This window comes from Sphaeramia orbicularis, chromosome 5 (genome assembly GCF_902148855.1).
Source record: "Sphaeramia orbicularis chromosome 5, fSphaOr1.1, whole genome shotgun sequence".
NCBI classification, from domain to species: Eukaryota; Metazoa; Chordata; class Actinopteri; order Kurtiformes; family Apogonidae; genus Sphaeramia; species Sphaeramia orbicularis.
In genome coordinates this window covers 47,885,373-47,910,481 of record NC_043961.1, presented here as the reverse complement: position 1 = coordinate 47,910,481, position 25,109 = coordinate 47,885,373, and the positions used below count along the sequence as shown (strand labels likewise).

The window sequence follows — 25,109 nt, the reverse complement described above, 5'->3', positions numbered from 1 at the left end:
TCTGATTGTCTGGAGCAGGACCCAGCAACAGTAACAACAAGCCCCGTAGTCAAATCTCCACTGCTTGTTAATAAGTTTACACATCTCTGACTCATTGCACATCAACCTGGCAGCCAGAAGTTTTCTGAACATCAAGAGGAAAAGTTTTACACCTAGGTCTGCATCGTATCTGCATGAGCCTGTTTACATGCACACCAATACTCTGATCAGTATCTGATTTCTGGAGTTGTCAGATTTTTCAAGAGACAAACAGTATAATCTGATATATTTTATCAGATAACATCTGTAATCTGATTATGAGAAATGAGATTTACACACCTGGATTTCTCCCCTATACTCTGATGTCTTCCTGCATGTATACAGGTTAATCTGATTTATTTTGTTTTTTTTTTACGTCTGCGCATGTGTAAACACAATTAAAATCAGAGAGAACGGAAGTTACATACTGAAATGTGAGCGGAAGACAATAACACGAAGTTTAAGTCTACCATGACTACATATGTACGTACTTCAAAAGAAATCCAATAATGGACAAGAGCGCCTAAACCAGGGTTTATTGATTATTGCATTTCTTAAATGGATGGAAATGCATTAGATCTGATTATTACAATTATCTGATCACTCCCAGTGACTGGACTTTTGTGGTCATGTAAACAGGCTCACTGAGCTGCTGCGTACTGTTCGTGTGTGTGTGGGCTCATGTTAGGTCTAGGTAGATCTAGATGCAATATAGTTTTCACACTTTTAGTTTTTCCACAGAAGTCTTCCTCTTGTGTTTTTTCTGTTTTCTGGTGACAGACTGTATGTGATGCTTTGTGCTGTTGTATCTGACAAGAAGCTCTGCATTTTTGTATCTTTCTGTTTGTTTGTTTGTTTATTTTATTTTGAATATCAACATTTAAAACCAAAAACAACAAAGAAAAACATAAAAAAAGAAAAAAAACAGATTCAAAAAGGAGCGGGATGAAGTTCAACCTATATACTCCCACCCCCTCACCCCGTTTTTTTTTAACTTAACAAACCTTACACATGTCAAAATAAATTCTAACCAAGCCTGTACAAAATGCAAAAAATATTATACATATAAAAAATAAACTGATATAAAATGGACTGATATTATTGCAATCTTTGGCAATATCTATATCAAATAAACAAACATGGCCACACACCATGGACACGTTACCATGAACTGGTAACGTGTCCAGAGTGTATGATCCCACATTCACCCCATGGTAAATGGGATAGGCTCCAGCACCTCTGTCACCCTCTGGAGAACTAAGCAGTTGGGAAAGTGAATGAATAAATGAAACACATCATCATTTTCATGTACATACACCTGCAACCTGCAGTGTTTCCATTAATTAGTCTGATTGTAGCCTATTTTGCCTCATCAAAATTCTGTAAGAATCAAAAAGATTTTCACAGTAACATAAATCATCTAATGCATCTATTTAAAATTCACCACACATCAGGGTTCAGATTCTTCATAATCATATCTTCATTTCTTTCTGCAAGTTCAAACAAACTAAACCCAGACACGTTTTTTGCAGACAGATGCTAAAGTATGGCTGTAAATAGACTGAAATGAACTCATGAAGCAACCTGTGTAACTGATGTTAATGCAACAGACCCGTAAGTTAGAACATAGATATGTGTAAAAATACTGTAATTATAATGATAAATGGGCCATTTAAAACAACATTAGTTGAGAAGAAATGTCTTTACAGCGCTGTTAATTGTTTTTTGTTTGTTTTTTTCAATAGCATGATCTGTATCTGTATAATCTCTCTGAAAAGGGTAGGACTGTGCAAAAGTCCACCTTTAGCTTTGCTGTTTTTCCACGGTTGAAATGATTATACATTTATTTCTCATTCTCTTTTCTTCAGATACCATGTGCACCAGATATTTGCACAGTCTTAAAAGACACAAAAAAACCTGAACTAAATGGGTTCTAAAGGTATAAGTCAGTATCTAGTGTGACCTCTGACCCCATGACAAGAAGCGGCACAAACAGTTGAAAACATTTTACAAACTGTATGTTGAATTTCTGGTAAAAAACTTAAGAAAATGAATGCAATAAATCTCATATCGTCTGAACAAAAGGGTCAAAGACATGTTAAGTGTAAAGGGAGATCACAGTAAATACTACCAGTGTGGTTTATAGAAGCTGTTTTTTTCTGAAAATGTTGTTTTTCCTGCTGTACATACTTCACATATATCCAGGTTGGATCTTAATACAGACACAGAGAAATGCATGTGTGGATATTAGAACTTTACTAAATCAAAAAAACCTAATGTTGGACAATGACTTTTGAACAGAACTGTCGATCATATGTTTAACTAGAAGCACTCGGAGAGCGCAGACCTCCGCCAAGGCTGATCAGTGGCCCCCCCCGTGGGCCCCCCCACCCCAGATCACCACCAAAATGTAATCATTTCTTCCTTATCCCATTTCCAACAAACCCTGAAAATTTCATCCAAATCTGTCCATAACTTTTTGAGTTATGTTGCACACTAACGATCAGTGGCCCCCCCCGTGGGCCCCCCCACCCCCGATCACCACCAAAATTTAATCATTTCTTCCTTATCCCATTTCCAACAAACCCTGAAAATTTCATCCAAATCTGTCCAAAACTTTTTGAGTTATGTTGCACACTAACGGACAGACAAACAAACAAACAAACCCTGGCAAAAACATAATCTCCTTGGCGGAGGTAATAAAGATTGCCCTGTTGTGGTTCACACTGATAGCATGTCACTGCTACTGTTGTCATTTCTGCTTCCTACACTGTTTCAACTTGATATATTATCAATATGATTTAATTTCTCTATGAATTTAGTTTCTATGAAAAGTGAAAAGTTGTAGTAATTACATGTCTCTCATTCAACCTCATGGCTTCAGAGAAAGAGTGAAAAAGAGAGATCATGCAGCAGATTATTTGATTTATATCTGTGACAATTTCAGACATGGAAACTATCATCAGAGGTGTCAATTATGTGAAATATGGCCAATATAATGTTCATACACCGATCACCAGAAATTTTCAGTGCCTGAACACTGCAGAATGCTTACCTCGCCCATAAAAAATAGTGTCTGTTCTATTCTCTAAATGACATTTTCAGACGTCTGACATGTGCCTCTTATGTAGTCAGTATGACCGATCCAATCTGTTCACATCTTCATCAAAATGAAAATCAATAGGTAATCCAACAGCCGGGTAAACAGTGTGTTTTATGGTATTAGAAATTATGTTACGAGAAATGCAATGAACAACTGAAATGAGTAACCCTGGTTTACAGTTACCTTTAAGATGTGTGGTTTAATTAGACTGTAATTAAGTCAGCACCCTGTCTGTTGTAGAAAGAAAAGTATGAACAATTTAGTCATTTTTAACGTGTCGACTCATTTCTGTCAAGAATAGATCCCAGTCATGCTCTCAGTGCATCATTAGCTCATCTCTACTTTGTAAGAAAAATAATAGAGAAAGTAATTTTCCAAGAGGATTTGAGAAACATCACATCCTCCCCTTATGCATATATTTATTCAGTCAGAGCAGAAGGCTGGGTTTGTGATAATCCCTCCGCTCTTCAGTCTGTGGGTAGTAAGCAGGAGGTAGGTAAGTCCAGCGATTATAGTGCTTTTCAGCTTCGAGTGTGGGAGATTTGGGCAAAAAAAAGAAAAAAAAAATAGAGAGAAAAGTGGAAAAACTAGCACCCTCCCCTGTCTGGGCAGGGAGCGGGCCTCAAGAGGCCTAGTGGTCAGTGGTGCATGGGGTTTACCTGTCAAGAGACTCACTGTGTCGAGAGAGCAGTGGAGGGGAAAGTCAGAGGAGTGGAAGAGGCCAAACGGCTACAGAGGGAACAGAGGAAAGGCAAGTGTGGGTGTTTAAGTGAAACTTTGAGGATCAAAATGAGCATTGGATCACGTCTTCAAAGAACCGCTAGATTTTTGGGGGGATCCATTAGCAGAAAAGTGTCTACATAGGGGATTTGGTATCACCATAGGTTGTGATACATGTTTTCGAGATGTAGGAGTATTCACCTAGATCCTACAAACTAGTCTTTTAAAGAGACATTTGACAAAATAACATGGACTTGGGTTCTGCAATCAGTCCTCTATGCAGAGTCTCTCTTTACACCAGGGATATCAAACCCATATTATTTCAGGGGTCACATAGCCTACACCCATCTTGACCTCAAGTGGGTCGGACTAGTGAAATAACTGTATAATAACCTAGAAATAATTTAGTTTTTTGGTACAAAAAAGTATTAAATTTTGAAACTAGAAGCACTCAGAGAGTGCAGATCTCTGCCAAGGCAGATCAGTGGGCCCCCCTGTGCCCCCCCAATCACCACCAGAATTTAATCATTTTTTCCTTGTGCCAGTATCAACATTTCCTGAAATTTTCATCCAAATCCGTCCATAACTTTTTGAGTTATCTTGCACACGGACAGACAGACAAACAGACAGACAAACCAACGCCAGCAAAAACATAACCTCCTTGGTGGAGGTAACTATCCTTAAACAAATCTGTGAATAACTTGAATTTCCATGAACAACCTGAAATTTCTTAAGAAAAATAATCCTGGTGGCTGGATTTACGTGTGTGCATTCCAATTTACAGATCACAGTGGATCTGCAAAACACAAAACATTTAGTAACAGGTAGCACATTGAGTGTAATATCACTTACTTCTCTTAAGACTTTTCATGTTGTTCATATTTTTTCAGGTTATTCACATTTTTTGTGAAAGGATAGTCTCTAAATGTAAACATTTTCATGTAATTTGGCTTTTTATACAAAAACCAGAGATACATTTGGAGTTGTCATTATTTGTAGGTTATTATGATAGTATTTTACTCATCTAATGCACTTGAGAACATATTGGGCTGAATGTGAAACCTGAACTAAAATGATTTTAACATCCTTGATTGTTAATATCTTCAGTGTAATTTTTGCATTTAAGAAATTCATCCCATGGGTTGGATTGAACCGTTTGGCAGGCTGGTTTTGGCCCGCAGGCCATATGTTTGACATCTGTGCTTTAGGCTTATTTGGTTTCTGTGTTTTGTTTTGGGGTTTTTTCTCAGTTGTTGTCTTCAGTCTTTTCTAATTAGAGTTTTTCTCTTTTTTCCCTATTCTTTTAAAAATGATGACACCAGACATTGTTGCCATTTTCTTCTCAACACAAACTCAACATCATTGGGCTCTGTAGGAGACAATCCCAGTGTCTCTTCTGTACAAGCTTGTCCCAGAAGTCTATTTTTATATCAGTTTGTTCCACCACACACCCTCATTGCCCACAGCACATGCCAGCCAGTCAAACTTGGCTTCCTCCAGGCCTCGGATCCCCCTGACATGGCTTTGTTATGCCCAGTCTGAGCCACATAGATAGCACAGGTCCTATCTCTGTGCCTCTGCCCACCTGTTACAGCACCTATTCACCCATGTAATCAAATTATCAGACCTCTGAAAACCAGAAACAAATTACATTATGTGAAAAAATGAAGCAAAGAACAGGACAAATGCTTACATGATAGCTGTCCAGCATCACTCTCATGAAATTCTGCCCATGTAAGTGTGGAGTAAGTTGAGATTTCAGGTGCTGTCTTTCATCATCTGGCTGAAATATGCAGGAGTTTTGCTTGAGTGTATTTCACATCTGTCAGATAGGATCTAATACAAGGATTATGAATGTTGAGGGCACTTAATATTCATATAGCATGAAAGACAAAACTACAGTGCAAACAAGTTCTATAAATAAAAGCCCTAGTGTTATGCATTTCCTTATTATAAATGTAACCGGTGGTGTTGGACTCTGCGTTGTGTTCTTTTTAATGACGAGACCCGCACATACGTCTTTGGAGGCAGTCTCCGTTTAGTTTTCTTTGGCTGACAAAAGTGACAAAACACAAAAACCTCTAGTCAGCGACCCCCGTAAAACATACTCCTCTCCCATGGAAATCCAGAACAAAAGGGCTACATTAAATTATTAAAACAAAATATAGCATACCTGACAAAAGTGAAAAAACACAAAAACCTCCGGTCAGCGACCCCCGTAAAACATACTCCTGCACAAACCAAATGATAAAGAAATGTGTTGAAGTACATTATAAGCACCTCATAAAGCCTGAACTAGCCAGTTCATGTAAAAAAAATTAAATTAACAGAGGCTAAACCAAAAAAAACTTCTCAGACTGTACGGCTGCTTACCTCTCCCATGGAAGTCCAGAACAAAAGGGAAGAGGCAAAGGCGCGTAAACTCCGGTTATAGTGCGCAGTGTCACACTGTAAATCGCTCGCTGGGGAACAGACCCAAACCAAAAGTTCCACACACTGACCCGGAGGCCCACAATGTCAGGTACCAACCAAAAGAAAGGAAAATAAAATGAACAGATTTTGTGTAATTATAACAATACACAATATCATATATATATATATATATATATATACATTGCTGCGAAAGAATTGACTCTGTTACATAAATGCAGTTAGTTTTATTTGTAGGTCATCTTTCACTTAGTTGTTTTATTAGTTTTGCATAAATAGTGGGTATTTTAATTTTCATTTTGAGTGTCAGAGTGCACTCCTGTGTTGCCGCTGACCGTCCCTCAGACTTGTTATCACCATCTGGCCCTGCACCCGGAGCACATCTCCATCAGGGGCCCATATAAGGGGCTCCTCTGCTCCAGATCATTCCTCCACAGACCGCCACAGCCCTCCATAGACTCTCTCGGACTTTCACCTCATTCCCATAACCTGGACTCTCACCACTGCGATGATTTACTTTGCGGACTCTGATGTTTTAACCCCAGGTTTTGTGTTTCCCTCCTCATGTTTGTTTTTGTGTTAATAAACTCGTTTACTCCCTTCAACATCGTGCCTGTGAGTCCATTCTTTCTCTCCGCTATGACACTGAGGAATCCTTTAGATATAGTTTTTATTCTTTTTCATTGTAATGGTGGTTGCATTTTTGGCATATTGGTCAATATCAGGCTTCTAAAATGAACATTCTCACTTTGATGGAGAACAGTAGTGTTTATAATAATAAACAAAGAATATATTGTTGAATTTATTAAATTAAAGCTGTTTACTGACAGGTCTTTAATGGTTCATTATCAAGGATGCTTCACCATCAGTGAAGTCAATTGCTTTTTGATTGGGTACTGGTTTTTATTTCAGAAAAAACAACTGGATCCATAATAATGTTTTCCTTCATGTATAGGCACCTCGAACCGTTCATTCATTAGCATTATTCATTTGCCTTATATTGCACCATCATCATGTGAAGTTGTCCACCATAATTCTGTGTTGTAGACCAGACCAAATGGGGAATGCGCACAGAAACAGCTTCAGTAAATATATATCGACATCTCAGGTTTAACCCTTCACTCTCTTTCTGTTGGTCTCATCTCTAGATATGGAGACATGGTGCCAAAGACGATTGCAGGGAAGATCTTCGGCTCCATCTGTTCCCTGAGTGGAGTTCTGGTGATTGCTTTACCCGTCCCTGTAATTGTTTCTAACTTCAGCCGCATCTACCACCAGAACCAAAGAGCAGATAAACGCCGTGCTCAGAAGGTAAAAATCTTTATCCATTAAAACACACACATCAAAAAAAAAATTTTAAAGGTCATTTTTATGAATAAAAAGTGTATTAAAAAACCTATGCAAATTGCCGAACTATTGGTATGCACACTCATGATTTGTAAAAAGTCAAAGTCAGATGTGATTATGTTAATGAGATTTCGTGGTTAAAGTGGTGGGTGGATAGTAATGGTTACTCTGGTCTTTTATTGTGATCGTTTAAGTAATGACAACACATTCAAAGACCTTGATGACATATTATTTTCTTTTTTATAAAAAGTACAGAAGACACATTTTCAAACAAAAAGGTAATTGTGAACAGAATTCACCTCAATTATGGACTGCAGGCCTTTACTGCAAAATTACTGCCCTTCAACCTACATCCTCCCACATTTTTCAACACACACAGTTTTTTGCCCTTTACAACCACATTGTTTGATGTACACACACACACACACACACACTTCAGATCTAAGTACCAAACACTAGCTTTCCTCTCACTACACTCACCAAATGGGCTTGACCTTTCCATGGTGGTAGATAAGAGTGTTATTAAGTTAGAGAGCATCCGCTGATAGCTAATTGAGGAGGAAAGCCTGGAATTAGTCCAAGGTGATGTAACAATCCTTGGTAACCATTAAAAAAGCATTCATGAAATATATGCTTTACATCCACACAAGTGGGTTTTATGTAACCTCTTACTGTACACCTTTATTCTGTCCACTGTCAAATTAATTTTGGATTTACACTACACACAAAAAGTTAAGGATATGTCTTTTTTTGTCATTTTTTTGGTCATTTTTGCCATTTGTAAATAAAACTATGTCTGGCCATTAAAAAAATGTGTTCAATTCACACACAAAAAAGTAAAAAGCACTGTGCAAGAATCCCAACTGAAAAAAGTAGCCCAAAAATTGAAAATATCTTTAACTTTTTATTTGTAGTGTACATATGGTCAATAAGCAATGAAATGATGAAGATATGGGTGGTGACTTTTGACCCATGCTACTTTTGGTCTAGAGATCAGATGTTTTATGTCAAGAACACTAGTCCTTTCTTATATATTTTCATCTACTGCATTAATTCAGAGTACCAAAAAATGAATACACAAAAGCATTAGATCTTTTAGAGTTAACAACACATAAAAGGGTGCACAGCTGCATCTGAGAGATGATATATTGGTTATTTTACTCTAAATCCTTTTATACAACAATGTAGGAAAACTATGTTTTGTTTTTCTTAGCTTATATTATGACATATAATAAAAATGTACAAATTTTAAAAATTTATTTTTTTCACACTAGACCCTAAAAGTTCCCCCGTCTATTGAATCGCATTTTGACATTTTATTATGTTTATACTGGCATGGATCAATTGTTGCCAAGCAACAGCTACTAAGAGTAAAAGAGAAAGAAATTTGACACATTTACAATATTAAAGCAACATTAATGGAGTTTAGTGAGCAATACACATGAGTTAAAGCAGTGTTTTTCAACCTAGGGGTCGGGACCCCACGTGGGGTCACCTGGAATTCAAATGGGGTTGCCAGAAATTTCAAGTAATTGATAAAAGAAGAAAAACCTTACTTATAAAAAATATATGGTGAGTTGATAGAAACAATCACAATATATAGAAGACATGACAAACAGTAAAGCTGAAACTGAAGCGCTGTTATTGTTTATCTTTCAAATGTTCATTGTGGCTGGTTTAAGATGCTGCAGCTCTTTCATAATTCATAGTTTGAGTTCTTGTTTGTTCAGTATTAATTGTCAGCCTTGTAAATACAAGCTGGACTGACTGTACATATCCTGACTAACGAAAATAAAATTCTCACTTTGTGCAGTAATCTACACTTGGCTTTTCTGCCTCCATCCATAATAATATAGTTTATACACCCTAAATGTCACCTAAAATTAATGTTTATTTGCAACATAGTATAGCAAACCATTACATGATAAAAAACAAATAAAATTTAGCTAAAAAAATGTCTCTGTTTTAAATGTCTGGGGTCGCCAGAAATTTGTGATGTTTAAATGGGATCACAAGCCAAAAAAAGTTTGGAACCACTGAGTTAAAGAGTTCTTTTTTGTTCAGTTATCACAAGTAATAAAGTTTGTTTTTTTCAGGACAGTGAAATAATAACCCATTATCACTCGAGAACAAACAGTTATTTCCTCTTATTGTTCATAATGATTTATAGAATTTATGTTGTGATCTTGAGATAAGTGCTTTTAAAAACAAAAAAAAGGTAATTGCAACCACAGCTGTCTGCAGCTTCCATACAATTCTCCCTGTAGGATTTATTGGCTTGTTCTTAGCAGCTGTTGTAAAACTGTGTTCAGGCCATGAAGAGACAATAAAAGTCTTCAGTAAAAACTTAAACTAATGAATTTCTTTTAAGGTTAGCAGCTTCTGGGGTTTAACCATCCTATTAAATCAATGTGAGGAGAAACAGACTGTTCATTAGATGAGATCTAAATTCACAAACACTTTACTGAGCTGTTAAATTACAATTATGTCAGAGGAGTAACATTTGACTAGTTTCTACTGTATGCTGCACCACCTGTGGAGCAATCTATCTACAGCTCTACACTTATACAAAACTCAAGAATTATCAGTTATTTGAAAAAAAGACTGAGGACAGAGATGTTGCTGTTATGCCACATATACCCCTTTTCCACCAAACTGGTTCCAAGGCTGGTTTGGAGCTAGTGCCTGACTTAGCACCAGTTCTTTGTTTTTCCATCACCTAAGTACTGGCCAAATCAGTTCCAAAGTGGTTCCAAACAGGTTCCAGTCAAGCACCAACTTCAAGCTGGGCAAAACAGTGGCCAGTGCAAAGAACCGATGACATGACCCCCATCATCGGTCATCGGTGGGTGGGGCTTACAAACCAAAACAAGAACAACAAAAGCTATGAACCACTATTTTTAAAAGTACAACCAGCAGGTTTTAGTCTGAAAAGAGAATGAATTATAGACGCTAAAAACAAGCAGCAGTGGTCTTCATCCAAAGTCCTAGACAAGTTGGAAGGAGCTTCTCACACAAAGCTGGTGTTCGAAAAAATACAAAGAGAGATGGCTGCTGGACCAGCTTCTGAGCAAACTGAAGAAGTTAAAGAAGGACTATAGGGACCAGAAAAGACAACTTGGACGCAGCAGGCAGCTGAAAAGAATCCTGACCGGTCATGTGACGTACAGTGACGTAATGTTGTGGCTCTGACTTGGCTCCGCTTGGCTCCTGGCCTACGGAAAAGCAAACCAGTTCGTTGGAGGTGCCAGGTTGGAACCAGTTAAGCACCAGCTCTAGCACCAGCACCGAACTAGCACCAGGTTCTTTTTGGTGGAAAAGGGGTGCTACAGGTCAAGACCTCAGTCCGTTTCTGAAGCGTTTACAAGCGGGCCAGTTGCTAACAGCCACTTCTGAGTGCCTTTGTCCTTAGCCAGTCAGAGTAGCCCTGAACACAACACTCATTATTCACACAGAGCACTCAGTCAAACATGAAAAGAGGCACAACAACATAAAAAAATGCACTAGAACAGTTAACAAGTCAGCAACAATAACTGGAGCTGTCAATGGCTTTTAAATGTGCCCAGGGCTGTAATAATGGAGCAATGTCTCTCTTACTGGAAATGCATTACGCCCACAAACTAAGACCAACACTGGCCCTATTTATTTAACAAATTATGTATATAGTGTATCAGTCCATTAGCACTCTGTGCAATGTGAGGTTATCATTTGATTAATTTAAACAGACATGATCAGATAAAAGTGTAGCATTTATTTTAAGAGTATTAATATTAAAAAAAATAAATAAATAACGCTTAAAAAGATCTCACGTGGCCTCTTTAGAAGAATCAGTTGAGTAGAGTTGTAAAATATCCTGTCTTTGATGCTTTTTAAGGACTTGTGGTTCATGCTGGCTTACAAGTTCAGGGTCAAAATGTATTCATGGGTTTTTTAAAAGCTGGAGGAGCAACATATTTAATGCCAATAAATAAGAAATATTTAAAGAAAACTCTTTGAATTAGTCACAGCTATAATATCTACCAGCTTCTGATTGAAAGCCTAAGTACAGGTGTTAACAAAACAGGGAGCTATGAGGTCAAATGCTAATCTTAAATATTAGAGATGCTTTCTCATATATCAGATACATAAAATCTAACTTCACTTTCCAAATAAAACTGAACTGACAATGCTACACGTTTAATGCAATGTACAACAGAGATTAAAGCTACAGGATCTGAAATCAGGGGAAAATACACCTTCCATTTGCAGCTCCCACCAAATCAAAAGATTAAATATAAAGATGTACGACCTTTCATGTTGTTGTCGAAAAGCGAACCCCCATTTCCAGTTTTTACTGTTGAGGCATAGAGTAGAGCAGTAAAACTATTTCCAAGTTGCATCTGACAGAATATGATCATCTATCAATATTTATAGCTGTTAATCATGTATTTTAATACTTGTTAATAACCAAAGTCTGCATCGTGTTGTATTTTTCAGGTTGTAGATTTTGTAGATTTTCTATAACCTGAAAACACAAACTATAGCAGTATAAAGAGGTATTATGTTCTTTTAGACTACAGGGGTCAAACGTACGGCCCACAGGCCAAAATCAGCCCGCCAAAGGGTCCAATCCGGCCCATAAGATGAATTTGTGAAATGCAAAAATTACAGTCAATATTAATAATCACTGGTGTCCAAATCATTTTAGTTCAGGTTCCACATACAGACCAATATGTTCTCAAGAGGGTTGGACCAGTAAAAAACTATGATAATAGCATACAAATAATGACAACTTCAAATTTTTATCTGTTTTACTGTAAATTAAAAAAAAAAAAAAAAGTAAAATGATATGAAAATGTTTACATTTACAAACAATCCTTTCACAAAAAATATGAAAAACCTGAACAAATATGAACAACATGAAACATGTTAATAGAAATACAATTTTACTAATATTCTGCCTGTTACTAAATGTTGTATTTGTAGATGCACTGCTGTAATGCACATGCTTAAATGATAAACCGAGGCAGAATATTATTAAAACTGCACTTAAGACATTTCAGGTTGTTCATGTTGTTCAGATTTTTGAGGTAACTTTGTAGATGTAAATGTTTTATTAATGTAATTTTACTTTTTGACTTATTAATTTAGTGGTCCAGCCCACTTGAGATCATTTTGGGCTGAATGTGGAACCGGAACTAAAATGAGTTTGACACCCCTGTTTTAGACCATTTGACTTGTAATATGCAGAAAGGAAACTATGGTAGTTTTGCTGAATGACACTAAAAACTGTCAACCACCAGAGATTTAAGGGTGAATTTTTCTAAGATAGGCCCACCAAATAGCAAAAGCTATAAACAATTGATCTCTGGAATATAGACTAATGTTATATCAATTATGGGCATTTATCAGAAAAGCAGGTCAAGAAAGTATCCCCCATATGGCCAACACATGATACCAACAGAAACACGACCTTTGAAGCAGAAGGACGTTAAAGTTCATACGCTGCCACAAGAGCCTATTACTGGGCGTGGACCGATTAGCAGGTGGAACATTAATCTTCACAACCTAAGATGAATATTCTAATTTTACTACTACTCTAAATATGTTGAAAAATGTCTAAGACTGTAAGTTTCAATATTAGAGTTCTGCATTGGAAAAACCATATAGACTCATCAGAGCTGGTTTGTTTTTGTCTGACCTGGAATGCATCATAACCCTGCATGTCTCAATAAAGGAATTCAAACACCCACGGGGGAATGAAAGACACTAAAAATCCACTGCTAGAACTATTTTATAGACTTTTAAAAAGATTTTAGGCTTTTAAACCAATCTTTAACAGTATGCACACAGCACTTTTTACATTCGAGATTTGGAACGGTATTTGTTTTTATATTGTGTTTGAGAGTCATGCAATGAAATTTTGTTCTATCTATCTATCTATCTATCTATCTATCTATCTATCTATCTATCTATCTATCTATCTATCTATCTATCTATCTATCTATCTATCTATCTATCTGTTGAAAAATGTCTGTAACAAAAGTACAACACTTACCATTTTTATGTGGCCAAACTAATGAATCATTATTATGAATAACATCCCATCTGTGCAATGAGACATTCATATATATAATCAAAAACACTGTAGGTGTAACCTTGTTAGTTATACAAATAAAAGTCTGACATTTTACCAGAGCAAATGAAGAGATCACCTTTTATACTGGACTTTAATTTAGTAAGTTCACTTGTAGTTTTCTGTTGTACACCATGTGCCCAGAATAATGAGGTGAGATAATTATGAGGTGCCTCATAATCCAGATAAAAATGTCATATTTTTTATTCTAAACCTTAGGTTATGCATTTAAATTGCTCTGTGTAATTCAATGACCAATTTAAAACCCCAGAATGTTCATTTTATTAGAAAGATTAGATTGGACTAGATTAGATATGGCAAATAGCATCCAGTGTTTATTTAAAAAGATGAAAAATTCTGGCTGTTTCACTTGAAAAACGACTTGAACCATAGTCAGTTATAGAGATGTAACAATATGAAAATTTCATATCATGGTTATTGTGACCAAAATTATCATGGTTATCGTTTTTATCGCAGCATTGTTGAAATGTCCTCAAAATGTTCAAAAAGTACTTATACACACACTGAAGCGGAGCCCGCTATCCCCAGATCTCTGAAGCTCTGTCCGTGCAGCTGTCTTCAGCCATGTTTTCGCAGGCCAAGCATTGCAAACTGTGCATGCACGCCTGGAGTGCTGCTGCTTCTCCAGGAAATAAGCAATAATCAAATCAGTGATTGAACATGGTTTTAATGATAATTAGATTTTCAACGGAATATACTAACCGTTGGGAATTTAACCGCGGTTTATCTTTATACCAGTAATCGTTACATCCCTAGTCAGTTATCTAAACTGTTGCAGATTGTATTTTTTATTTAATCAGTAAAAGTTCTGTGCACATGTTTTTTAGTCACAAATGCATAGAAAGACTATGCTATGGCCTTGTTATATTTCCCAAGTCTGCACTGCAGAGAAGGAAGCAAAGGAATAAAGCAGGAAAATAGGGGAAACCAGGAGATCTGTTTCATATTAACCATGTTCATCTGTTCTCCCAACCTCTATTACTTCATCTCTCCGAGCTTTCCCTTCCTCTCTAGGACTCATTCGTCTTCATTCTTCTCTAACAACAGGCTGCTCCAGGCTCCCATTACAATTATGTAGTCATCTTGGGTCTGACTTTACAAAAAAGGTCCCCTTATGTACCCATCGTAGCTTCACAGAAAATAGAAAGGCGAAATCTAAATTGGATTTAATGATAGTCCCACTGTAATGTGTGTGTGTGTGTGTGTGTGTGTGTGTGCGTGTGTGTGTGTGTCAGTACAATGTCTTTTCTTTATGCCTAGTCACCCACAAAACATAACTATCCAGAAAAACAAAACTTGATAAGTAACATGCCTAACTCCCTGATGAGAACTAAGCGAAGTAACCCAGAAAAAGTCATCTTTTCAGTTTTTTTTTTACTCCGGTACAAATCAGTGGTGCAGAGTATTAGAGCAGAAGCAGTAAATGGACTGAGGTCACACCAGTAATGGGACAGCAAAGTCAAGTGGAGCCACGCTGAGAGATGGCAGGTTGTCGAGGAAAAAAAAAAAGAACTTGAACGTGACATGAGGGCAAAACAAGACAAAGGAGGTAGGACAGGATAGTGGAGTAGCAGCACAAGAAGGAGATCTCAAAGAACAGGGAAGTCGTATAATAGAGAGGAGGTCTCAGTGCACAGCAGATTTAAAGGCGTCTGGTGTTAATGTTGGAGCATATGGAGTTGAACTGTTTAGGCAAAAGAGACCACAGATGAAAAAATAAAGTCAAATCACAAGAATCCATCATCACTATGGTTTTGGAAAGAGGCCAATTAAAACTGTCTGAACTGTCTCTGGTTAGTCTATAATTTCAGTGTAATCTGCCCTAAAAAATATCTCTTCAAACCATGAAATGCTTCATCATGACCCTGTCTGAGCCAATTATTTTTGGAAGAGTCTTTTTCTTCTTTCTATAAAATTGCTTCACACTGAAATAACACTGTTTTGTTCAGATCATACTGAAAGTAATGTTATCAGAGACATGAATGGGTTTTCCAACCTGCATAGTTTTGTTGAATGTGACTCTAGTTCTAGTTTTCGTTGTGTGACTAGATCCAATCAAACAAAAACACCCGATATGGCCCTGTTCAGACCCAGACAAGTAGACAAGCTTTAATGCTAAGCAATCCAATGAGTACTACATTCAGGGATGAATGGATCACCTCTGAATGTGGTCTGTGCCTCTCTGGAAGCACATGTGATCATCCCCCAAAAGTCTATCCTGTGATTTTCTGCTAAGGCAATCCAGAGGAATCCTAAGTCTCATTTTCCTCTCAGTACACTTGTGTTACAGTTTGCTGAAAGGCAATTATGGATTTTTAGCTCAATTATGTTGACAAACTATCTCACACTGAAGTTTTACCCAACAGACAAGTAAACATTTCACCTTCACATTTGCCTGCAGCCTTTGAATAGCACAGTGAATTGTAATTGAATTATTTTATTTACCTTTCTAATATTAAGAAGCAGAGTAAAAATACAGCAAATTATCCCATCGTTTCTTATACACTCCTGAGGCAATGTGTTTATTTGTGATGCATTTGCAAAGAACCATTATAAAGCCAGCCTGTCATGCAGGAAATCAAAACTTTGCCTAGCCCTGCTCAGGCTATTAGATTACTTTATTAATTTGCATACAGAGCAGGGAGGTGAGATCTGATCACAACCGGTCACCCAAGATGCATCAAGAGACACATTCTAATGGTAGGTGCGAAGGAAGCGATTCACCTGTGATCGGATCATGAAAAATGCATGTTAAAGTCAGGTCTGAACATGACCTATGAAACCCATTAACTATTAGGCTCCAGTCCAAGTGTTTCTCATGAAAGTAAAATAACATTTATAGCATGTATGTCCTTCAGTTGGTGCAGTGTGTTCAGCAGACCAGCAAGGCTGCAAATAAAAAGAGTAAAAGGAATGCTTGTTCACAAATTGAGTGGTCGCAAGGCAAGTGTTTTCCTCAATACAGCAAATACAGCAAGGTCAGTGCACTGTGCATAGATCTAAACAATGCTTAATAACACATTTTGTTTATTCCTAATTGAGTAATGTTTATTGAAATCCAGCTGTTGTTGGGAACTAAGTTCCTAAAAATGATGTTATATTTTATATTGGATGGACATTTTTTCTTTGAATATTGAACAAATAGTTCAAACAGCCTTACCAAAATATAAAAGTATCACGCTGTGATATTTAGCCTTAGCCCGTTAACTTAAAAAAGAATTAGGCCTGTTGAGTACTTGTTTTTTTTTTTTTATAATTAAAAAAAAAAAAAAAAAACTCTGTCTTTTTTTGACAAATCGTACCCTGTTTATAGCTGCATTGCTCTTCAATAAATCACTTCTAGAGAAAACATGTACAGAGTAAATGCAGGGCAGGTTTATTTGTAAAGTATATTTCATGTACAAAACAATTCAAAGTGCTTTGCATAAAACATTAAAAACATTAAGCACACAAGGTGAGCCAACAGGTCAAGGGTCAAAAGGTCAGAGATGCCATCTTATGCACCACATATCCCTTGGTACTACATGATGTGATCAATTTTATTAAAAAAAAACAAAAAAAAAAAAAACATAATACATAAATTACAGAGAAAATGGTTTTAGAAAGAAAGAGGAATATTTTTTGTATAATGTGTATAGGTTCGGGAAAAAGTACTTGCATATAGTCTTACAAACATATGCAGGATCTGTACATATCTGGAATACATTTTTGCACAGGAGCTACAATGGCACTTTTTTCTTGTTTTACTTGTGTTATACGTCGTGTTATATGTGTTATATAATATGCACCACACAGTCAGGCTACTTGCCTACAGGGATGTTTATTGAACACATAACATTGCTGAACCTACACCTGACCAACTGACGCTACCCCAGGTCATAACACAGGCTTGTACAATAGGCCCTAGGCATGATGGGTAATCATTCCATCTGTCACTTTTTTTTTCTTTCTTTTGGCCATGCAGTGTATATATCCAGTCTAAATCTCGTCTCCTTGTGCTCGACTTGCCCTGTTAAACATTTAAATGTGTTTCAGACTGATTTGATCCACATCCACTTGTTCCCAGTGGTAGGACTTTCACCAAATTCAGCATCTATTTCATCAGATTACAGAAAGTTTGGAAGAAATGTGAGGCATGATGACCGTCAGAACAGATGAAACACGCGTGAGCCTGTGCAACTTCAGCACTCTTACAGGATATCAGAGCTAGTCTTTCTGTATTTTTCTCTTCCATGCGTCAAGTATGAACCTTTGATCAATAAGAAAAGCAGGCAGAAAAAGACAGGACTTTTACTTTCAGATCCATTCACTTTTCTACAGAAAGAAGCAGTAAGCGGGTCTTTTCTCTTTGCTCTACTTTTTGTCCATTTCACATACTGCACACATACATTCACAAACATTATTATTACATCTGCCTTTGCAGCTCTCATCCCACCATTGCAGATATCCTCAGTCTGATGCACTAATTCCATTACTTTTGATTCAAGTATGGGCGGCTGATATTGCTCTTCCTATCTCACATTTCTAAAATGCATTTGGTGGGGGCCACAGCAGAGCAGCAGGACCAGGTTAAAGAAATCTCTCACCGTGTGTGTTTTTATTTTGAAACATTCCCAAAGCAATTTTCTTCCATTTCTAGTCTGTCTGTCTGTCTGTATCAGATGCCCTCCCTCTTTTCAGTTACTGCTGTTTCTTTGGATGATCGCATTTATCCATAACTGTAGATGGACAGACGGATAGAACTTTAAAAAGCTGAACACAAGTCTGCTCTAACCCATCTGGTACATGGACAAAGAGCAATAAATGTTGGTATAAAAGCTTTAAAAAGTAGCTCCTCTTATGTTCAGTGGACAGTTGTGTTGTTGACAATTCTAGCCTTTTCTGGGCAGACTCAGCGCTAATACTGTGCAAAGCAGTAAAGCCTTTAGCTTTGTGTCTCATTCAATGGCAGACGACACCAACAAATGGACTCAGCTTTGTGCGTCTTTTATATTTGCTCAAACTAAAGCTTAGTTCTGATTCAAGAGGATCAACTTTTTTATATTATTTTCACAAATACAGCCAAACTCAGGGACTTCATGTTGAGACGTGCAAAAAGTAGTCACTTACACTTTGTTGAATTTGAGGCTTTACATAATCATTTATTGTTACAAGTTGAAATCTAAAAGGGTAGAGCCGAACCCCGTCCACACTATGTAGATATTTAATAAGACTTTTTTTTTTTTTCCTCTATGTTTGAGCCTCTGGTCATGAATATTATTTTAGGATGCAAAACAAGTTTTTTTTTTGAAAATGCGTTTTAAAGTGTGTGTGTGTGTGTGTGTGTACAGTGTGGAGAGGGAATATGAAGAAAATGATCAAATCAAATTTATTTGTATTGCGTCATATCATAACAAAAGTTATCTCAAGAAACTTTTCATTTAGAGTTGGTCTAAACCAGACTCTTAAGCCAATTTACAGATACCCAATAGCATCCTCCAGGAGCAAACACTTGGTGATGATGATGATGATGATGATGATGATGATGATGATGGTGGTGGTGGTGGTGGCATCCACAGCATTTCATCTATGTGAATTGTTGGTTTGTGTATTGAATATGATCCTGAAACATCAGTTATAGGTTTTATAGGTGTTTAAGTCAGCACATGACCTACAGGAGCTCAAGGTCAACTTTGACTCATTTCAGACATGGAACAGACATTCATGGGGGTTGGGAAAATCCACATAGTATAAAGAATACACTTTCACCCAAATCATAACTTACGTTAACTTAAGATTGTAACTGAATTTGTCACTGCTGCTCAAACTCATGAGTGACAATAAGAGAAACATATAAGAGATAATAAGAAAACCTGAAAGGTAACTTCATCAGCTGAGCTAACTTTAGTCAATGTCCACAGAACAGAAACAGACAGTACTCACTCACTCACCTGTCAGTCTCAGTGGCCACATCCTTTATTATGCATAAGTGAAAATATTGATATAGTGGAAACAGGTGAGCTGTATACAAAATTGCTCCTTTACAGGTGTCACAAACTGAATCAAAACCTTATTTGTACCACGTTGTACACGTTTATTTCTGCTGTAAAGTTTGACATTATAACTAATTATGGAGACTATAATTCGCTTATGGAGTCAGACTTGAGTGCACCTCATGCCCTGCACTTCTGTAGTGGCATATACAGGGTGGGGAAGCAAAATTTACAATATTTTGAGGCAGGGATTGAAAGACAGTGTATGACCAATTAGTTTATTGAAAGTCATGAGAATTTATTTGCCACAAGAAAATGTACATAATAGAAAATGTTTTTATTCTATGTGTCCTCCTTCTTTCTTAATAACTGCCTTCACACGCTTCCTGAAACTTGCGCAAGTGTTCCTCAAATATTCGGGTGACAACTTCTCCCATTCTTCTTTAATAGTATCTTCCAGACTTTCTCGTAATAGTTTTGCTCATAGTCATTCTCTTCTTTACATTATAAACAGTCTTTATGGACACTCCAACTATTTTTGAAATCTCCTTTGGTGTGACGAGTGCATTTAGCAAATCACACACTCTTTGACGTTTGCTTTCCTGATTACTCATATGGGCAAAAGTTTCTGAAAAGGTATGGATAATAGTGTTAGGTATGATTATGACATCAATATATGTTTGGTTTCAAAACAATTGACGTAGTGCCTACTGAGAAAAAACAACTAAATGTTCATTGTAAATTTTGCTACCCCACCCTGTACATAACATTTATGTTACTTATTTGGGTAATGTGTCGCAATATATCCCAGTAAATTGTGGTGTTAGATGGTGTGGATGCCAAGGCCTACAGGTCACATTCTCCACACATAAGGGAGATGAGTGATTAAAACCCCCAGCAAGAATCACATCTTTAACCCTTTTTTCCCTAATTTTTCAGCTTTAAACTTAATTAACCCTTTCATGCATAGTGGTCACTATAGTGGACAGCTATTCAAAGCTGTTCTCTTATATATTCATGGATTTTGTTGTTTTAGTTCCATATGAGCCAACACAGCGGACACTTATACACCATCCCATACACTACAATTCATACCATTACTATAACTTTGCTGTTCTTGATAAACCTGATCTGCAGTAATGATTGAGTGTAAATTGATTGCTAATTGTTAATAGATTGTAATTAACAGGATTTTTCTTTTAAACAAAAACTTGAGTGAGTGAGTGAGTGAGTGAGTAATAACTAGTATTAGAGTATGTCAAAATGTGAGAAAACATCAGATTAGCAACACTAAAAAAATGTTTTTATTTTATAGTTTTCACACAGTATGTCAGTAAATGTATGTTTCTTTGCTTCAAAAATTCAATGCATGGTGTCCAACTGAGTGGACATTTTTCTGGAACTCCATGAAAAAGAGGTTCATAAAAAAAAAATTAAATCATATAGGTTTTTTTGTGCATAAAGAGGAATAAAAACACTCAGGAAAAAAATCTTGATTAAAGTTCTCATAATTCATGCATGAAAGGGTTAACACAGCAAGGCAGGACAAACCTTTGTATGCATCACTTGAATTTATGTGTAGTGTTGGCCTGAGGCTGTTTTTCATAGTTTGGGTTAGAAATGAACTTTTGCATTATAATGCACACTTAACTTTGTGGGAATAGTCAGTGTGAGAAACAAGTTGTGGTTTTCCCAGTTTGGGGTGAAAAGTACGTAAGTGGTCTGCACAGAGCCCTGACTTAAATTCCTTCCCTGCACCAGCAGGATTAATTAAAACACAGAAAGAGAGCCAGGTCGTACCACCAGCACCAGAGCTTGGCCTCAGTAAAGCTCTCGGTGTTGTTTGGGAGCAAAAGCCCTGCAGCCAGGTTATAAAATCTATAAAAATGTCTCAGAAGAATGAAGGCTGTTTCAGCAGAAAACTGTATTAATGATCAAGTTTTTTTCTCCAATCGCAAATGGGCAGAGGTGAAATATAACAATGTTTTGTGTTCTGCTGGTGACATTGAAAACTGATTTGCATATTGAAAAAAAATGTACATTTTGGTATTTTCAGGATAAAGTTTTGTTTTTCTTAAAGATAGAATTGTTAAAAAATATTTTGCATATTATTTATATGATATTTATATGACACAAGTTAGTTTAAATACTTTTATGTGAATAAGGATGTCGAATCAGTCCTTTTTAGCATAACCTCTAGTTCAGTAAACCATGTGTGCACTGCCAAAGTGTTCTGGCCACAGCAACGCGATTCTGATTACAAAATTACTAATATCTCCCAAAATATTGGTCTTATCAACTTACTATTTTCACTAGTCTGTTACTTGAGCAAAAATACATAGGTATGCCAAACTTCCAGATTTTGTGTTGATCCCCGGACACACACATGCACACACAAAGAGGCCACTTAGCTTTTATTTTATAGATGCACTTAGAGTTTTTAATACAAAAAAAATAAATCCTTTTTTTAAAATAAAAAAAATCTAAAAAAAAAAAAAAAGATAACTTATGTGATAGGAGAGTAGTACCTGTGAAGATTACTACAGAGCTTGGGTGATGAGTTGGCAGATTCCCACTATTAAATAAGATATTAGTCATCTTCTCTGACCTACCGCCCACCCTGTCTGATGCTGTGACCCCTTCTTCTTCTTCCCCCGCACAGAAAGCCAGACTGGCCAGGATAAGAATAGCCAAGTCGGGCAGCGCCAACGCTTTCCTCCAGAGCAAACGCAACGGACTTATCAACGAGCTGTTGGAGCTGACGGTGAGAAAGACCTCTGACCCTCCCAAACGCTAGAAAGCAAAGTGGGTGCAGTGATTACTGAGGAAGTCATTTCACAGACCGCCACAAATGTGCATTCATTAAAAACGACATGAAACGTTAGCAGATTGTAATTTAGTATGAGAGATTAATCACATCACACCTTGTCAAACACCATTCTACTAATTATTTCAGTTCATTGCAACTCAATAGGTTGAAAGCAACATTGCATCTGCATCTGCATCTGTGCACATCTCATCAGCATAAACACAAAATGACAAACAGTTACTCCCATAATTAACCAAGGGATGATTTAAAAGTCATCTTGAGGCTATAAAAGAGCGACAGAAGTTGCAGTCATTTTGTTCCTGCAGTTACACAGGGCAAGGGGTGATAGCAGAGGAGTTATGCCAATCTTCTGTGTTACCAGTGTTAAATGCTGTGAGCAGTCTCTTTCTTAGTAATTTATCCAGCGCACCACTTGATTTACTCTAGATCTGTAACACTGGTACCCTTAGACAATAGAGTTTGTCTCTATACTGAGCTGTTGTGTTGTTTCAAGTGGCAATTAAATGTTTACAGCAGCAGGTGGTTCAAGCTTTAATATATAACTGCAGAATGAGACAATGAAGGACTCTAAAACCTGCTTTACTCTGCTGTCCTGAGATGAAAAGATGAAGTTTTCATCCTTTCTGGTTTTATTATAAACAGTTGGAGTGTTTTTATGATCTTGTCTATTATTTGGCATTATGTAGACCAGCTTTGTCTATACATTAAGTATATGTATCACTGATGTATTTAGTTGCATACAGTGCCACCACTCATTCTTGCTGCTCCTCTGCTGTGGGATTACTGCCATAGTTTGACATTGCAGAAGACAGTATGTGAACTACTCTATACACACAGTTATTAGGCAAATTAATATTTTGACCATACCATCATATTTATACAAGTTTTCCAACTCCAAACTATATAAATTTCATTTCGTGTTGGAATTAATCATTCTTAGGTGATATATATTTGTATAATAGTAGAGAGCATGGCCTAAAATGTTAACACCCTATATTAAGGTGTGCAGAATTATTAGGCAGCTTCTTTACTTCAGGTAAAATGGATTTAAAAAAAAGGAATTTAACTAACAGTGAAAAGTCAAAAATTGTAAGTTTCCTTTCGACAGTTGAAACAATCTTGAAACAGCTTAACTACTGAAGCGTGACCACAAGATTATTGGATGTTTTATAGTAAATAGTCAACAGGGTCACAAAGTATGCGAAGAGAAGAAAATGCACAAATTAACAGCAAAATATTTAAATAGAATCAAGAGGGAAACTACCGGGAACACAATGATCTGCAAAACTACTGTTCCAAAACAAAAACTGACCTACAATGTCCAGAAGTAGAAGATGTTCAGGTGTCAGAGACAAAGTCAAAGTGAGAAAGACTGAAATACGACCACCACTGAACAATGCACATGTTGTATTTATTTATTTATTTATTTATTTATTTATTTATTCTAAATTTTGAGTTGTTTGTTATTCTCACTATAACAGATTAAAATAAATGACTGAGATGGGAATTTTTTCATTTTTCATTTATTTGCATAATAACTCTGCACACTAATGGTTGCTAAATAGTTGTGTGGACATAGATATTCTCATATGAAAGCCAAAACCTCACTTTTACTCTATTAAGCATTCAGGTCGGAGGTCTATGAACATTTTAAATTGGCCTGTGAGCACTGTAATTGTTCAATAACACAATTAATTCTCAAAAATACAACTTGCCTAGTAATTGTGCACACAGTATATATGGGAAGGCACTTTTTTCACTTTTTGTAGTCTATGTAGAACATCTGATTTAGCTGTAATTTATTATTATTCCTATAGTTACCATATTTGGATGAGATAGTGGAGCTGGGTGATTGGTCAGATTATGCACAGTCACATATGATAAACAAACCCATGAACAATGTATGATAATTATTTAGAAGTCTATCTAGTTTTTATCTGGGAAAGAAATGTGTTTTATTTGATCAACAAAAGGCTACAAAATTCTCATTCGGAATGAGACCTGCCATCAACAAAAGCCACAGCAGATATCAAAAATGTTCCATTTGCCCGTTGGTCATTTATGAAAGCACCACCAGAACACTCATTTCAGGGGGCAATAACTGGAAAATATCACTGCCTTTATATTTTTAAGGAGAAGCTAAGTCAGATTTTTTTGGAACCAGCATCCGGTGACTGTCAGCAGCATCACACTGAAATAAACCTGTGCATTTGCGTCACTTTCAAGCTGTGGTATTTGCGTCATACTGCGAGGCATGAAGAGCAGCAGACTGAGTGATACTAACCCTATATTATAATAACAGCAGAAACCTACAGTGCTGATCTAAGAAAATATTTACAATAAAACATAGCCCATTATTTTCTGATTTACAAAGGTGAGAAGGAAAATCGAATGGTATCTGCTGTGTCTGACCACAAAAATATTTTAACTATTCTCTTTCCATTTGTGGATTTTTTCCCCTAATCTTTGAGTTAATTTAAGGCAATTTAAGATTTACGTCACCAAGCAAACGTTACGGTGGCAGAAAGAATATCATGTATGCAGGTGTCTTTA

At 36.7% G+C, this 25,109-nt stretch overlaps 1 protein-coding gene across 1 annotated transcript in view; it reads left to right on the top strand.

Moving 5' to 3' along the window:
- LOC115419266 (potassium voltage-gated channel subfamily D member 3-like) overlaps positions 1-25,109 on the top strand; it is a 138,504-nt gene that overhangs the window by 101,895 nt on the left and 11,500 nt on the right. The window contains exons 3-4 of the mRNA XM_030133939.1: positions 7,420-7,582; positions 22,389-22,490. Of these exons, the coding sequence (XP_029989799.1) occupies positions 7,420-7,582; positions 22,389-22,490 (265 nt within the window). The remainder of the gene's footprint in view (positions 1-7,419; positions 7,583-22,388; positions 22,491-25,109) is intronic.